Genomic DNA, 16330 nt, shown 5'->3' with positions numbered 1-16330 from the left:
TCCCGTACCTGTTCTCTGGTCAGTTGAGAGTTTAATGAACCTCCAGGTTGTTCGTGCCTCTGGTCCTTTATGGCTATTTCCAGCAAACAGGGCTGAGGCAGGAGGGTGCCTGCAGCCTTGCACTGAGCTGCCCGGGTGGCTCGTGATGGGGAGGGAGCTGATGGGAACAGGGGTGGATTCAGCAAAGGATGCGAGGCAGCACCTCCTGTGTTTTCAGGAGGCCAATGTAGATATGGGAGGATTTGGATTTCTGCCAGAGCTTGTAACCACTCATCCCTCTGCGCACCCCATGGTCTGGTCCCTCGGTTGGTGGCTCTCAGGCTGGCCAGGCGTCCCCAGGAAGTCTGCCCTGCTATGGAAAGCGTTTCGTCACCATCTTCTCATGCCATTAGATACCTGAGGTTTTTCTCTTTCCACTTAGGCTGCCCAAAATGCATTTCTTCCTCTTGTTTTTAGTACTTTGGCTGTTTTTACCCTCTTTTATCCTCTCTGGCTTTCAGCTGAAGAGGTGATGTCTGCTGGGTTGCAAAGCTCTCCCAGGTAGATGAGATTTATGTGTTTGCAAGTTCGGGCAGATGGAGAGAGGGGTGGGGAGTGGTTGGCTGCTGCAGCAGTGGTACCCCTGGGTGCGAACAACACACAGCCATACTGGGACACTTCGAGCGCGCAGCTACTGCAGATCATACGATAACACCTTGGGTAATCGTTGTGCTGTCGTTTTCACCTGGCTGTTGCTATTTTTAATGCGACGTTTGTACTTAAATTTTTGTGTTCAAGGTATGAAATTAGACTTGTTCTTTTTGCTTATGGTTGGTCAAGCTCCAGATTCACGGGCAAGAATCAGACACATCTTGCTCTGTTTGGATTTTTTTTCTTAGCATGGCAGGAGGATAGAAATAATTTTCCCCCTTGGAAAAAAAATAAGTAAAATGAGAAGCTTCCATTTAGGTTCATCCTCATTAAAATCTCTCATTATGAAATCTAAACTTGGGTCCTAAACTACTTGACAGCCTCCCCATAGAGGAGGACGATAAGCTCTGTGGAGGCAGTAGGGCCACATGCAGGAGGAATTATTTACTGTGACTACTACTATTTTTTTCTTGTTAATTTTCAGAGACCTCTCTGGGAACCGGCTCACCACTCTGTCATGGCAACTCTTCCAGACTCTACGCCTCTTTGAACTGTAAGTCCCACCCTGGAGGTATCTCCTGGGAGAAGAGGGGAGGCTGAGCAAGGGAACGATTTCCAAATAGAGCTATTTTGAATCCTGTGAATAATTACCTAGAACTCCAGTGGGCAGCACCATCCTTGGGAGGGTTTTCTGGGTATGGGAGCACCAGAGCAGAACTGCTTCTCTTTTAACTTCTCAGCAGCTGGCTAATTAACATCAGGATGATGAACAAGTCATGCTTGGGGTAGTAAATGGTCGACTAACTCTGGGAACATATTAGAAATACTTAAGAGGCCAGATTTTGAGTGAATCTTCTCAAATACTTAATCCTCATCTGTTGCAGGGTGGGGGGAACTGTTTTTTCCTTAGCTTATGAAGAGGCTTTATAAAATACCTCTGCTTTTTAGGCGAATGACTCCCTTGCTCTCTAGCAATTGAGGCACCTCCCAGCTCTGATGTGGGAGATGAGATAGTGTCTCCCCTGGGGCACTGGTGGCCTTCAGCCTGCTGAATTATTGATAGAGTATTCAGCGCTGTGCTTGAAGAATAAGTGGACACGAAATCAATGGAGCGTTGCCCTGATGACCTGTTTTGTTGAATTTTAGAAATAGTTGTTTGGTGGGAATAAAAAAATATATATATGTAGGATGTGTCCCAGAGGATCCTGGGAAGCTCCATTCATCCTCACTGATGATCAATAGAGCTGTGAGCTAGAAGTGACTTATGAAAGAATAAAGACAGTCTTTCAAGTGGGAGTAAGTGTGTTATCACTGGTGTTACTGCAGTGTATTTTATTTCTGTCAAATTGTTAAATGAAAAATACTAATAGTGATATTAGAAAATAGAGAAACGCCCTTCTGATGGGGAATCTGGCTTGCAGAGTCAGAATGCTGAATTTGGAATTTGTCTCCTTGCCGATTACAGCTCTAAATATTTCTCAAGCCTGGCTCAGGTTTCAAGTTTAATAGCATGAGTCATTTGTGTTCTTAGACCTTTACTTATTGTCATTGCACCGTCTGGCAAAACTCAGATTGATGGTTGTTACCCAAGAGAGCCCCAAGAGTGGAGGAGCAAACGGGGCTGCAGTCCGGAGGCAGAGGCACTGGCAGGGCCTGGGGTAATGGTGAGCCTGCAGATTAACGGGGATACTTCCAACGGGGCTCATTTTTATGTGACTTTGTGTCATTTGGTCATATTCTGTTTCTTCAGGCATGTCCCAGGTCTGCCAGCCCAAGGCAGGCTCAAAGGGCCCATACCAGCCACAAAGGGAATTGAGACGCTGCTGTTTGGGCAGCAAAGTGTACTTATGCCCACCTGATGAAGAATACATCCGTGTTGTCCTGCTGCGGTGATCCTGACAGGGAAGCTTGTGGGCTTGGAGTGGCTTTGGTTGGTGTCAGCAAAGTCACTTGAGGCCAGCGCTCTGCAGCCTGGCAAATGGGAAGAAGCTGAATTACTTGGCTCCAGTTGGAGCTGTGCTCAGAGCAGTTTTCTCCAAGATAACAAGCCCTGATTGATGAAAGTAGTAAAGCAGATAGAAACGCGGGAGATCATGGGGCTGGTTGGCAGGGAGAGGTGATGGGGTGGGAAGGCAGCACTGATGTGATGCGTGGTGTCCCTGGTGTCCCATGGGGATGCTTCGCACTGCATGGGGCTGGAGCCTCAGCCAGACCTCTCCTGCACTGAGCAGCGAAAGGGGTCTTGGCAAACCACCCCTGGCACCAGCTCCAGTGATCAACTGAGACCTACAAACGTGTGTGGCTGCAAGGTCTGGCTTGCTGTTGGCTGGGCTGGAGTAAGAGCTTGGTCAAGTTTATTTTCTTTTTCTGAGGAACTGCTTTGTCACTGTTGCTTCCTGACAAATTCTCCATTGTCACTAAGGACCCTCCATCCATGTGAGCACAGGTAGGACAGTCAGTACCAGAACAACCTGATGATGCTGTTCCCCAAAGCATGATGGGAGAGGGATGTCTTAGCTGATACTCCTTGGGACATTGGTGTTAGTGAGGCAGGGGGATGTGCTTGCAGTGTCCTCCCGGGGCCGTGAAACTGTCCTGCTGAGCTTTGGATTTGTTTGAGAGAAGACAGCATGGAGGTGTAGCCTGAGCTATGGGCTCTGAATAATCATTCACATAAAGATGTTGGGAATTAAGGTAAAGGCATACGTTATCTACTGTGGGGTGGTTATTGTCCCGAGTGCTAGCAGGCTGAGACTTGTTGATAAGGAAAAGTAAATCCCCTAGGTGGGGAGAAATTAGTAATGGATGTGCAAAAGCGGGAGATGATGCATTTTTTTTTTTAGAAATGCAGAGGATGAGTGATTAGAAGACAGTTTTTTGTCACACTGGGTTCCAAGGAGGTTTCCAGAATCCGAGAGGGAGACAGAATACATGGCCCATGTAAAGTGAGTGTGAAGCACTGGTGAAAGCTAGAAAGGGAGTTGCAGACTGACATCAGCCAAGGACTTGAAGGTGAGCCAAAACTCTCTGGGAAGGAAGGCAGTGGGGAGCAGCAGAGACCGATGCAGAGGCAGCAAGCCCAAGGAAGGCAGGCTGAGCAGCAGCACTTGTGCATGGCCGTGGAGCAGCCAGAAGTCCCCAGGGACAGATAGATGCTGGCAAGAGTCTGCTTTTCTCGAGAGGAAATTAATTTAAATTATTAAACATAATTTAAGTCTATGGGAAGGGTTGGTGGGACAAGCAGGCACAGGTCTGCAGTGGTTCACCAGGGACACCCTATTGAGTACTGGTGCCCCAGTGCTACAAGGTGATCATGGATCTGGAGGGAGGATAATCATTGAAGGCAAAAACGTGATGTGCAGCTCAGAGTAGCAGAGCACGTGGGAAGGGAAGTGATAGGTGGATCATCTCCGGGAGAGTGTTGGCAGGAGAGGAACTACAACTGATGTGACATGGAGATTGCCAGGGAACATGAGACCTGACAAAGCCACTCACTGTGAACATGGAGGAGGAAAGAGCAGAAGACTCATGTGAAGATCACGCCGTGTTATGAGAGCAGGCAGGTAGATGGGATCTTGGGACTTTGAGACAGCTGCCTGGCTCCATTCAAGGCTTGGGAAGGTGGTATTGCTTTAAAGGAGAATTTCTTTTCTTGTTGAACTGAGCTGAGCTTTTCTCCTGCTGACTCACTGAAGAAAGGATGGCAAAAATGAGGCACACTTCCAAAGAATATTATCTCTTTCTCCCCCTGGCCAGACGCAAGGCTTGGAATGGTTTCCAGTAACTCCAGCCCTAATTCCCACAGCACAGGCTGTCCTTGACCGGCAGAGCTTGAGCTGATGTGTGCACAGCTCTCCTAAGCCTGAAGCTGAGTGCTCACAGGGAAGCATCTGACACATACAACAGCTCATAAGCGTTGGACTTGGAGCCTTTCTTATCCAGAAGTCACAGCTGGTTTCCTCTGTCATGTCCTTGGCTTCCTTTGTCATGTCCTCAGAGAGCTTAGGGCTGTCATTTCAAGAAATTCCTTTCCTGAAAGACCTAAGACTCTGGATCCAATTACATCTTTGGTTGTATAAAACCTTGTAGTCCTGAACATCTCGCCCCTCTGCTGGCCCATCAGCGTTTCCAACACCAGCGGTCCCTGCCATCTTGCAGCAGACTTCTGCAACGCCTCAGCGAGAGGCTTTGGTCAGGCTGGGACACTGCAGTGTCTCCATTAATGTTATGAATCCAACTTAACATTGTCTGTGCCTCTAGCTTTAAAACTTAGTGCCACCAACTAATAGAGTTGTAGCTAGACAGAAGGTACTCGCCTGCTCTTTGCGTTAGCTAATCCAGCCGTCAGACGCTACGCATCGCTCCCTGTCTGAGTTCCTCCCTTTCTATCCCATCTCTTCCTGGCAGGGCTTTGGAAATAACAATTCTGGCTGGACTGCCAAGAGAAGCCCTGGTTCCGGGAAATAAATAGAAATGAAAAACAAAAATAGTCTGTTCTGTCTGTGCTGGGCGCTCTTTGATTCTCAGGCTCAGGGAAGCCATCTGAGTCCCGAGGTAGGAGAAAACGTTTTAATTGCAAGTGTACGAAGCCTCGGCAGTGGTTTTTTGTGAATCAAAACAGACAGGAGAGGTGTGGCAAGGATCTCTGCTGCCCTCGGAGAGGCTTCAGCTGCAGACAGCTTTGGTTTAGCTGATGAGTGGGGAGGCATGGGACAGCACGTGTGTCTCATCTGGCTGCCTAGCCTGAAAAAAACTGCTCTGTGTGTACGTGAACTCCTGTCTGTCCCCATGCATACTGGGATGCTGATGGTATCCCTCTGCTGCTCTGGTGCATCCTGGTGTAGGCTGTCCAGGCAGTTTTGGGAGGAGGGTGGGTACAGCTTTCTGCAGGGAGGAAAGTTGGGCTTAGCTAAGTACTTGCAGCATCGTTGTCTCTGAAGAGTTGACTTTGTGACCTGGTGGCTCTGGGTTTTCAGCTCTGTCATCGTCCCCTTGAATGGCAGTACAGGGCATGATTGTCCTAGTTTTCCTTTGTCCCAACATGAGTGCCTGCTGTGTGAAGGGGCTGTGCCTGGAGCCTGCCCTGCTGCAAGCCTGTGCTTTGCCTGGGCGCTGGTGGATGGCTCTGGCTTGCGTGTGGGTTTGGTCTGTTTTTGGACCAACTCCTCAGTGCAAAAAGCAGCTCTGCTTGTGCGGAGAGACCCCAGCTTGCTTACGGCTGTGGTACTTGCTATTTCTCACAGGCATTTTCAGTTTTAACGATGCCTTCAGAAGGTGTGGGAGTGTGCTCAGCTCTTGAGCGCCTGCAACCAAGTGATGCTTTAGCAACGTTTCCAGGCTATGGCTATGTGCAAAAAATGCCCTTTGGGTTTACTTCTCTTTGAGAGTAAGCTGTGCTGGATACATCTCATGAGGAACCCCTTGCCTTAATTCTCACTGCAGAGCTGCTGCACCTGTTAAGCACAGGACAGCAATGAAGACCTCTTGGCTGCCCCACTGTGCCTTTCAACATGGGTCTTTGTCCTTCCTGCTGTGATGGGGAGACATCTCTGCAGCACATGGTGATGCCTTCTGGCCCCACAGTGCCGGGGGGACACGTCACAGAAGTCATGGGAGGAAGGACTGGAAGGAGCTGCAACTCCTAATAATCCCTGCAAGCCCCAAGACTGGGGCACTGACAGAGTCTGAGGAGAGAATTGGAAGTTCAGGTTTTTGGGCAGGTGCAGGACAGTGTGAGCATGGAAGTCCCTGTGCACCTCTCTGAAGAGCCAGCTGACCTGCCAGGGCAGGTACCAAGTGAGGAGGGAGGGCATCTCACATGTGTCGAGTGCTTTTGCAACGTGTTAGGGAAAACGGGTGCTCACATCTGTGCCCCTTCTACCTGCGGTGCCAGGCCAGCCGCTGGTGGCAATCAGCACGGTCAGCCAGCAGTGGGAGTTAATTTGTGCAAAAACCCCTGTGGGGGTTTCGATTAGAGCGAGTTACGTCACTGATGTTGGGGCAGGTGGTGGGTGAGTTCTGCCCCAAGCCCACTGCTCCTCTATTGTTCATGGGCCTTCATGAATTAGCAATGGGCCGGGAAGGCTGCTGTCTCTTACTTACGGAGCTGCCCTTAAGTGCTGGGACAGCAGTTTTACCCCCCAGACTCGTTTCGTGAGGTGTTCAAGGCCAGGTTGGACGGAGCCTTGAGTAGCCTGATCTAGTTGAGAGGGGTCCCTGCCCATGACAGGGAGGTTGAATTAGATGATCTCTAAGGTCCCTTCCAGCCTATGCTATTCTGTGATTCTATGATATTTGCAATGGAGCAGAATTTCTCCCCTGTTGCCACTGAGCTCCCCAGGGTCTCTGCTAGGTCCCAGGGTACAGGTCCGGTTACCTGATCTGCCATTAGCCAAGCCCATGGCTCTTACCCATGTGCCATCCCGTGTCTGCTGGTAGCAGTGACCTGGGAAGACTCCCGAGGAGAATATGGATTCATGGCCATGCTGAAGAGGATGCAAAGCCTGTGTGAGGCCCTGGCAGGACCTGTCATGGCATGCGGTGAATGACTTGTCATTCGAATCCCACCAAATCACTGTGCTAATCTGCTCTGGTCTGTTAAATTTAGTGCTTTGGCCTTTGAGTCACTTGTCTGAGCCTTGTACCTGTCTTGCAAAGGTTTACATGCTTTTGACAGGAAAGGAATGAACTAATGAAAAGCCACAGAGTGAAATTTAACTCAGCGTTTGTTCTACAAATAGAAAGATCAGATAACATCTTGTTCTATGAGAAAATTTAAAGTGGCATTGTTAGGGTCCAGGTTTAATGCCCCTGGGTGCTACCAGAAGATCCCTTCTTCTCCTCCTTTTGCAGTGCTGTATTGACAAAACAGTAGCTGCACATGTTTGGAAGGTTGTTTCCAAATCCTGTTAGTCGGTGGAATTAATTTTGTAAAAGCAAGCGTGAATTTTGCAGTAACACGTGGAGCAGACCAGAAAACCAACTTCTCCCTGTTTGGCAGATATTGTGTGAAGCAGCGGTTTGACCTCTGGAGATGTCCTTCTGCTTTGGGGTGACTGAGCTCACCTTTTGCAGTTCTGGCTTCTCTGCTCCCTACTTTCTTTTGCTTCACAGTTGCGTGGGGAGAAATGCTGTTTTCAGGCTGTATCTCCTGTTTTGCTCAAGTTATCTTTGCAGCCCATGTTGGTAACTCAGTCTGTCCCGGCTGAGCACTGGGTTCTCCTCCCTGCTGGTACCTGTCCTCTTCACATGTCCACAGAGAGCTGCAGGGCTTTAAAAATGTAAATGAAATGGTTAATAGGTTGGAAAAATCAATTATAATAAACATTCTTGGCATATAAACTTTGTGTAAGTGTGTTTTAAATGAAGTGCATTAAAGGCAGTACTTTATTCCATTTCTCCTGGCCAGGTCAGTGGAGTCTCAGTGCAGCGCTGTTTGATTTGATTAAAATGCATGATACCCTGCCCATTAGCTCGTGTCCTGGGTCACCAGGAGGCTGTGTTCCTACAAGGTACTCCGGAGAACAGCTGCCAGCTTCACCAAGCACTTGTGGGGCTGGAGGTGTGCCTTGCCTGGAATGATCTTGGATGCGCAAATCTTGCGGTGAAAGATGTTGCGTGTATCCAGTGTGCTGCCCTGGGAGATGTAAAACCTTGTGTGCGTGCGTGAAGGAGACTGTGTGAATGCATGGATGTGTAACCTTGGTCTCTCTGGAGTCGAGAGAGACATGAACAACATGTACCGGAAGACCCCAGGCAAAAAACATGGAGGAGATTCTCCCCAACTCAAAAAGACCCCTTGCACCTTCGTGGTGGCTGTCTTCCTTGGGGAGCCTGGAGCCAGGCGATGGCCCTAGTCATCCTTCCCCACCCCACCATCCTTTCTCACGCTCTCTCTGCCTGTAGGAGACTAGAGGGAAACGTTTTTAACTGCAGCTGCGACATCCGCTGGATCCAGCTCTGGCAGGAGAAGGGTGAGGCGAACCTGCAGTATCAGCGGCTCTACTGCATGAACATGGACGCAGCCAGCATCCCTTTGCAGGAGATGAACATCACTCAGTGTGGTAAGGACTCCAGGGCTGGGCACAGGGGAGGCCAGGAGGGTGCTGTGAGGGACCGCTGCCCTATCCGGCACCTCTGCTTCAACCATTTGCTTGGGGAACCTGGTGCTGCAGAATCTCACCATGTGGTCATGAACAAGACAATTGAAGCCAGTTGTGGGTAGTTTGTGGATTAAAAATAGAGCATCTGGGTAAATGTGAGGCTGCTGTTTCTGTGTGTGTGAAGGTCCCGGGTGATTTGGGGCACTGCCTTTACTGTAATGCTATTTCTTGACAAAGCGTCTGTGATGAGCCTACATGGTGTCTTGAAAAGGGATGTGTTTCATGTTGCTTTTGCTCTATCTAACAAATCCTAGAAACAGCGTGTTATTAGAAGTCACTGCCACCATATCTTTCGTAATTACTCTTAGGAAATACGTGTCTCTATTCGTTTTCTTTTGTTTTATTTTTTCAGTCGAAAGCCCATATCTGTAGGGAAGAGGCAGGAGTGACTTTATATCTTTTTCTGTTTCCTGCTGATGTTTAAAAGAGTCCATGTTGCCCCAGGAGCAACATGAGCCATGTTCAATAGTTATCTTTTTCCTTCACCTTGTTCACACATCAGCTGCCTGTTTGGTGTTGGTTTTTGCTCTGCTATTGCCATTACTGGAAAACATCCCTTGCAGAGTAAGGGGAAGGGGATGTACCTTCAGCAGAACAATTAAACTGTCTATACATGAGCAGCTGTCAAACTCATGGGCTGAAAAAAGCAGGAAAAACAGAGGTTTTCTATTTCTCGTGATCGTCCTCTGTTCTAGGAATTTGGGTTTGTTTCTTGTAGCAGTAGTAGACAAACAGCATGCACGTTTGGATTTGCATGATTTTTTTTAATCTTTTTTTTTTTCAAGTTCATTGCGTCCCTTTATTAAGCTCTGGAAATTGACCAAGGTGTGCCTGCCTGAGCTAAAAAGATTTGAGAGACCATTCTGATTTCCTCCCCCAATGAGAAGAATAATCTGTAAGGATTAGAGGAAAAAAAAAAAATCCTTAGGGATAAGGGATGGGAGTAGAAGGTGACACCATCAATGGTGATATTAGACTTGACAGGACAGCAGGGTGCTGATTTGGGCACACCAATGTGCTGGTGTGCCGGGTGAGCACCTCCTCTGATCTCACAGTCTCCTGGGAGGGGAAGGAGCCCAACTGATCTGCTTTCCTGCAGAGGAGAGTCTGTCTGTTCAAGCATTGAGATGACTCAAGAGATGTTGTAACAACACCACATTTGTCTTTGTCCTTTGGTGCTGAGGGCTGGTGCAACTTGGTGTGGTCATGTTTGACATCATCTCAGCCTGGAGAGACCATGTGTGTTCCCTCTTCTCCTCTTCTGCTGATTCCTGCTGCCCCAGCAGGGCCACCTATGCGACTTTGCCAGGCCTTGACCACTGCCTCCTTTCTTCTGCCATCCCCCCAAATCAGTGCTTCCCTCCTGGTGTCGCTCCCTGATGGCAATGAAAGGATGTGTATCCCCATCCATGGTTTTGGGTTAGCGTGATGGATGCTGCTACCCTACAATGGGAGGTGACCACTGGTCAGTTCGCCCCTGCCTACTCAATTTGCCTCTACGATGAGTCCAGAAAGCCTTCCTCATGTGAGAAGGCTGTTTGCCCTTCTTGCAACCAGCACTGTCTTGTTTCGTGTTGCAAAGATATTTGGTGCCTGTGACGGCAAGTAAGGAAGTGACGTAAATCAGGGCCACCATAAATCAGTGAATCTCTCTGCCACCACCAAGGAAGAACAAGGGCACCTTTTATTAGAAGAGCTGCAGTTAATATGAGGGCACATTCTTGGTCATCTGCTCTTGATTGTTATAAATCGGAAGGACACACTTCTCACCTGGAGTGCTGGGCACTCTGTGCCTTGTCCCTGGAGGTGAGAACGCTTTAGATCCTCTCCCAGCACACACAGCTCTCGCATCCCAGGTGACTGCCCTCAAGAGCAGCTTCTATGGGAAGAGAAGAGATGAGGAAGGGGATTTTTCTGAAAGGAAGGGCAGCCAGAACTGGACTTGGATTTGAGTGTGATGGGAGGGTCTGTTCAGCTGGCACACCTCCAGTGTCCATACTTTCCCTCGTCTCCATACCTCATCCTTCCCTTGGTTGGGCAAGGCCATGCTATTGCCTCCTGCTACTGATCCCAGGGTGCCGGAGGCTGATTTTGGGAAACAGCTTGGCAGGATCTGGGTCCACATGTGTGTACCCTCCAGCTGACTGTAGTAAATGCTGCTCCTCACCTGAGTGCCTTGGTGTTTGGCTCTCTTAGACCTCCCCGAGATCAGCGTGAGCCATGTGAACCTGACGGTGCGGGAAGGGGAGAATGCTGTCATTACCTGCAACGGCTCGGGCTCGCCACTGCCCGACGTCGACTGGACGGTGGCTGACCTTCACTCCATCAACACGCATCAGGTAGGGGCCACGGGACCTCAGTGCTGCCTGCACCCGATGTGGCAAGGGCAAGGCAGCTGCCATGGGTTCCCCAGATCTGCGCATGCAGGGCAGAGGATCAGGTAGATGGTGGAGAATGCTATAAGAAATGTAAAAGGGTTGCACTGAGGCCGTACTCTACCCACATAAGGACCTGTGAACCACCTAAGGGGGGTACCGCAGGCAGCAAAATCTTCCCTTTCTATGGCTGGAAAGTAAAGATGAGATAGCTCTGTATCTCAGTGCTCCCTAATTGAATTAACTCGTGTCTCCTCTAATGACATTACCAGTTTACCAGAGGTGTCTACAATAGCTGAAGCTGAAAAAGGCAGCTAAGCAAGCTTTTCTAGAGACAAGCCATGTTTTTCAGTGCTACAACACTGTGGCTCTCTCCCTCCCAGTAGTTCCTCTTATAGGGTATTGTGTACTTAATCAGATGAGGAAACACCTTCCAGTGCCTGGATCCTAACTGTCCTTGGATTTTGGAGGCCTTTCTTGCATCTTATATGGAAACTGGGATCCTCGTGTTCTGGGGGCAGAAGCAGGGAGGGAGAAGCCAACAGACATTGATTTCTGTCTGTGTTTCTCTCTGTGGTTTTCAGACCAACCTCAACTGGACCAATGTTCATGCCATCAATTTGACCTTGGTGAATGTCACCAGTGAGGACAATGGGTTCCTGCTTACCTGCATTGCTGAGAATGTGGTGGGGATGAGCAATGCCAGTGTGCTGCTCACCGTCTACTGTAAGTAGCAGTGGAGAGACCTTGACCATATAGAGGCTGGAGAACTGCTCTGGGAACTGTTTCAATACATGACCACTTGCTATCTGTGACATACTGGTTTTGTGGGTGAGGATTAGGAGCTGAGCATAGTGAGGAGGAGGCAGATCCTCACACGGCTCTCTTAAATGTCAGTATTTTTGCTTTTCTACTGCTTCCATTAATGCAGAAATGAGCACTAGAGCAGAGGAGGAGCAGCAGTGCCACACCAGTAGTGGACATTTCTCCACCTATTTCTTGGAAGATCCAGCAGAGTAAGGGAAAGCCTTAGAGGGGCTAAAACTCTACAAACACAGAGTTGCTCACTCTGATGCTATGTAAGAGGTTAAATGTCACCCTTGCTAAAGCCAGTGTAAATCAGACCTCTGATTTCAGGGATGCTAGTGGTTCCTCCCAGGTCTGTTCCTATGAAGTTAAACTGCAAATGCTGTGTAAACATGCACATGTCAAATTTCAACTGTTCACTTTTAGCCAAAAGTAGCTAAACTTTCTTTTGTGCTTTCTAATATAACTTAACACAAACCTGACCTTAAGAGGAAGTTTACACAGCTTTGTGCTCTCAAGGAGCTAAGATTTACTATATGTTGCTGTGTCTGTAATATTTGCCCTTACTCTGTAGCTTGAAAATCTGTCCCCTGCCCCCAATCTTGCCAGGTAGAGTGGAGACTCATGCAGGTGTCTGACTAGTCCTAGTGAGCCCACAAGTGTTGTCTCCAATGCAGGGCAGGAGCCACGGGGTCTTGTAGACAAGGCAGTCACAAGGGATGGGAAAAAGGAGAGAAGATGCTTTACTACTTTCATCTTCCTCCCAATGAGTACTATTGATGGATTAAAGAATGCAGTTAATTAATGTTCAGATCAGGTCAGAGGTGATTGGTCAGCAGGCGGGTATTTTTTGGTTTAGCATCTTTTCCTCCACACCTTAAACAGGTGTGGAGGAAAAGGTGCTAAATGATGATGCCTATTTTCACCTGTGTAAGCCTCTAAGCTGCTGACAGTTCTGCTACCTCTGCTCTTGTTGCCCAGACCCATCACTTAGGCTGTAATTTCACACTGAAAAAGATTTGGGTGTGTGCGTGTAGGTGGCTGCCTGTTTTGAATCCTCCTTGCCAGGAGGATGTGAACAAGCCACACACAGATCTAGGCTTGCGAGCGAAATGAGGTGGCTGGGACATGGCTTCGTGGTTCAGGGTAGCTGGGTTATGGTGGAAAAATTTTTCCTCAGCTCCAACCAGCTCTACACCTTTTTCTCTTTCACCATCTTTGCTGCCTGAAAAATTCGCTGTCTTTTTTCCAAAAGATGGATCAAAGTTGGTGCATTGTATTTGTTCCTTGTGGATGCCCCATGGATTGTCTTTGCAGCTGGATGGTGCCAGGAAAAGGAGAGTTTTAGAGAAGACCCATATCTTTTTGTGTCCTTTCTCTTTGTACAAAACTCTGTTCTTCTAGCTCAGACCTTGCCAGCCTTGGGGTTTGGGACCTTACATGTAGGCGTTGTAAATGGGGTTTCAGAAGCGATGACAGAGCAACATTTGAATTCTTGGAGTGTCTCGAGGGAAGACAATGCATATGCAATAAATTGTAGGTGGAGTCTCTGCTTTTTTTTTTCCCTCTCCCACTCTACTCCCTTTAATTAAGACTCCCCTGGAGGGTGTTTGGCGGGTGAGAACTCCTTTGGGATGTTCAGGCAGTCAAAACCCCCAAGGACAGGCAGGCGCTGAGGGATGTTTGCTTCTGCAGCTACGCAATCCAAAACTGCTCAGTGTGACTGGAGAGCCCTCAAGGGACACCTTGCACACATGTAATGTAACAGTGCTACGTCGCAGCGTCCTCCTTAACGGGGATGGACGGCCTCCTGTGATCCCTTGAGGGAAGGAGAGCAGCAGTAAGCATGTAGGCTGGGCAACGCCAAGCTTGATTGTTTCTGGGCTGGTGAAAGGACCATCCTTGTTATTAATTTGTACCCCTTGTTTACAAGCCTGAGAGAACTGGCTGTGGTTCAGATCCTCCTTCTGGGGAGTGTGGAATGGTTCCTGTGACTTAGTGCTGCATCTTTGCATATATTCTTGAGAGGAGTAGAAGGAACAAGGGATTTCAGAGGTTGTGTTTTCAAGAATCTTAATTTCCATGGTGCACAGAGACATGGTGTGGGTGGAGGTGCACTGTGAGCCTGCCATGTTTCTCTTTGCTAGATCCCCCTCGCATCCTAACCCTGGAGGAGCCGGTGCTACACCTGGAGCACTGCATTGCATTTGCAGTGCATGGGAACCCAGCTCCCACCCTTCACTGGCTGCACAACGGCCAGGTCCTCCGGGAGACAGAGATCATCCACATGGAGTTTTACCAACAAGGGGAAGTGTCTGAGGGTTGCCTGCTTTTCAACAAACCCACTCACTACAACAATGGCAACTACACAATTGTGGCCACCAACCAGCTGGGCTCAGCCAACCAAACCATCAAAGGACACTTTCTTGAAAAGCCCTTTCCAGGTACGATACTAAGTTTATCTCATTAGGGTTGCTTGCAGTCCAAAGGTCTTACTGTGGTCCCACCAGTAATCCTTGCACCTAGACAAGGCCTCAACAACTGAAGTTGGCCTTTGTCTGACCAGTGAGTTAGAAGAGGTGACTTCTGGAGGCCTCTCCTGACCAGTATGATTCCCCTACTCAAGTGTGCTTTGGAGTCATAACAGCTCTTTAATGCAGAGAGAGAGACTCACTGGTTTAGATGTTTTTCTTGTGTACTGTATTCTGCAGTGTTGGTGTGTGTTTGTGTTTGTTTTTTTTTTTTAAGATCTTTGGGGATTTCAGTGGGAATACAATGGAAGTTTGGCCAATTATTTTGGATCTTTCTGAGGTGCTCCAAAGAGGTTGCCTGATTTTTTTTGAGAGAAAGTATTATTCTATGTGATTGCTAGTTATAAACTGAAGAAAGGAAAGCCCTTTAAAGTGATGCAGCTCTTCTCTTTTTTTTTTCTTTTAGCCTGCGTTTGTGAAATGATTATAGCTGGATGCAACAGTGTCAGGATTGTTTTCTTTCTAAACATGACGTGCAATTCCAGGATGACAGGTCTACAAAAGATGCGATGGCTCAATTAGTCGCTTTGCATCAGTTTGCTGGGATTTCTTAACTGATTGTTTGGAATTACCCCTTGTACTCCCTAGTGATTCAGGGCTTAGCTAAAAAAAAAAGGCATTTGAGGACATGAAGATCCAGCTCTGAGGAGTGCAGCGGAGACTTTTGTGGTGACCTGCTCTGTGGGAGTGTGGAGGGTCTTGGTCTGCTCTCTGTTGTTGTAATATCATGCTGGCCATCATGGAGTTAAGATCTGTGCTTGCTGCTGCCTTCAGGAATGATGCCATGAGAAAGTGGCAGCTCTAAATTGGCCCCTGCAGCCCAAGAAAATCCAGCAAAATAGGGCGTTTGCTAAATATAGAAAAATACCAATGGTACTCTCATTTATTATTTATATCACACCATATATGTACACAGACTTTTCCCGCAGGTCAAATATCGTAAATGCAACCCCAGATCTCTGCCTTGAAGATCTGACAATTGAATAAATGAGCTGATATGGTTGGGAGTGGAAAATTTATATTCAGGCTCCAAGGATGATGCCCTGTTTGGCTATCTGACCTATTTATGTTCCCTGCTGTCAGGACAGAAAAGCAGCTTATCAAATGTAGGTGGGTGTGGAGAGGCACAGGTTTGCAGTCTCAGATCTGTCAGGTCCCATCTTTGTGACTCAATTTCCCCATCTGTGAAACGGGGACAGCTCTTAAATAGATGCTGGACCTCCAGAAAAGGGGGAAGATCTGTTGTTCTGGAGAGCTGGTTTTGGAAATGCATCTGAGTTGCGCTGTGATGTGGGAAGGCACAGTGATGTTTGAAGAGCCACTTGTGTCAAAGGCTCTGGGAGAATCCATTTGTGTGAAATATATGTAAAATATTGCCATTGTGAGTGCATCTTCACCCACGCCTTGTATGTGTTGTCTATGTGGAGTACTTACAGACCCCGAACCATCTCTCGGCAGGAACTGACCCATTTCTTTTATTTCTTCTGATCTGAAGTCCCAAGCCATTCCTCACCCTGGCAGACCCTGGCAGCCCAATGCACGGTGTAATTTGCTTTCCCTGATGTTTGTTGTCCTGTCCTCTGCCACAGCTGATGTTAACGCTCAATGCAGCTGATGTTTATAATTTCCCATTTGAAGGTAGATTCCTCCAGAAAATGCCACAAATTGAAGGTTGCCCAGTGTGGTTCATTCAAGCAGCTTATTGCCTACAGCTATTCACACATGCAATGGTTTTGCTGTCGCTACCCAGGGTGAGATTATTAGTCTTAATTAATGAAAACATAGTGCCTGGAAAACTTCCTGTCAGCATAGAAAAGGACCTGTG

General features: G+C 48.1%; 1 protein-coding gene across 6 annotated transcripts in view; it reads left to right on the top strand.

Moving 5' to 3' along the window:
- The window catches only part of NTRK3 (neurotrophic receptor tyrosine kinase 3), a 209968-nt gene that overhangs the window by 50782 nt on the left and 142856 nt on the right, over nucleotides 1-16330 (top strand). For all 6 annotated transcript variants that reach the window (XM_086619990.1, XM_086619989.1, XM_086619988.1 and 3 more), the window contains 5 exons: nucleotides 1115-1183; nucleotides 8536-8693; nucleotides 10989-11131; nucleotides 11752-11893; nucleotides 14122-14418. In XM_086619990.1, the coding sequence (XP_086476116.1) occupies nucleotides 1115-1183; nucleotides 8536-8693; nucleotides 10989-11131; nucleotides 11752-11893; nucleotides 14122-14418 (809 nt within the window). The remainder of the gene's footprint in view (nucleotides 1-1114; nucleotides 1184-8535; nucleotides 8694-10988; nucleotides 11132-11751; nucleotides 11894-14121; nucleotides 14419-16330) is intronic.

Source organism: Tauraco erythrolophus, chromosome 14, assembly GCF_009769465.1.
Source record: "Tauraco erythrolophus isolate bTauEry1 chromosome 14, bTauEry1.pri, whole genome shotgun sequence".
NCBI lineage: Eukaryota > Metazoa > Chordata > Aves > Musophagiformes > Musophagidae > Tauraco > Tauraco erythrolophus.
The sequence above is the reverse complement of the archived record's forward strand: the minus strand, read 5'-3'. Positions and strand labels throughout refer to the sequence as shown.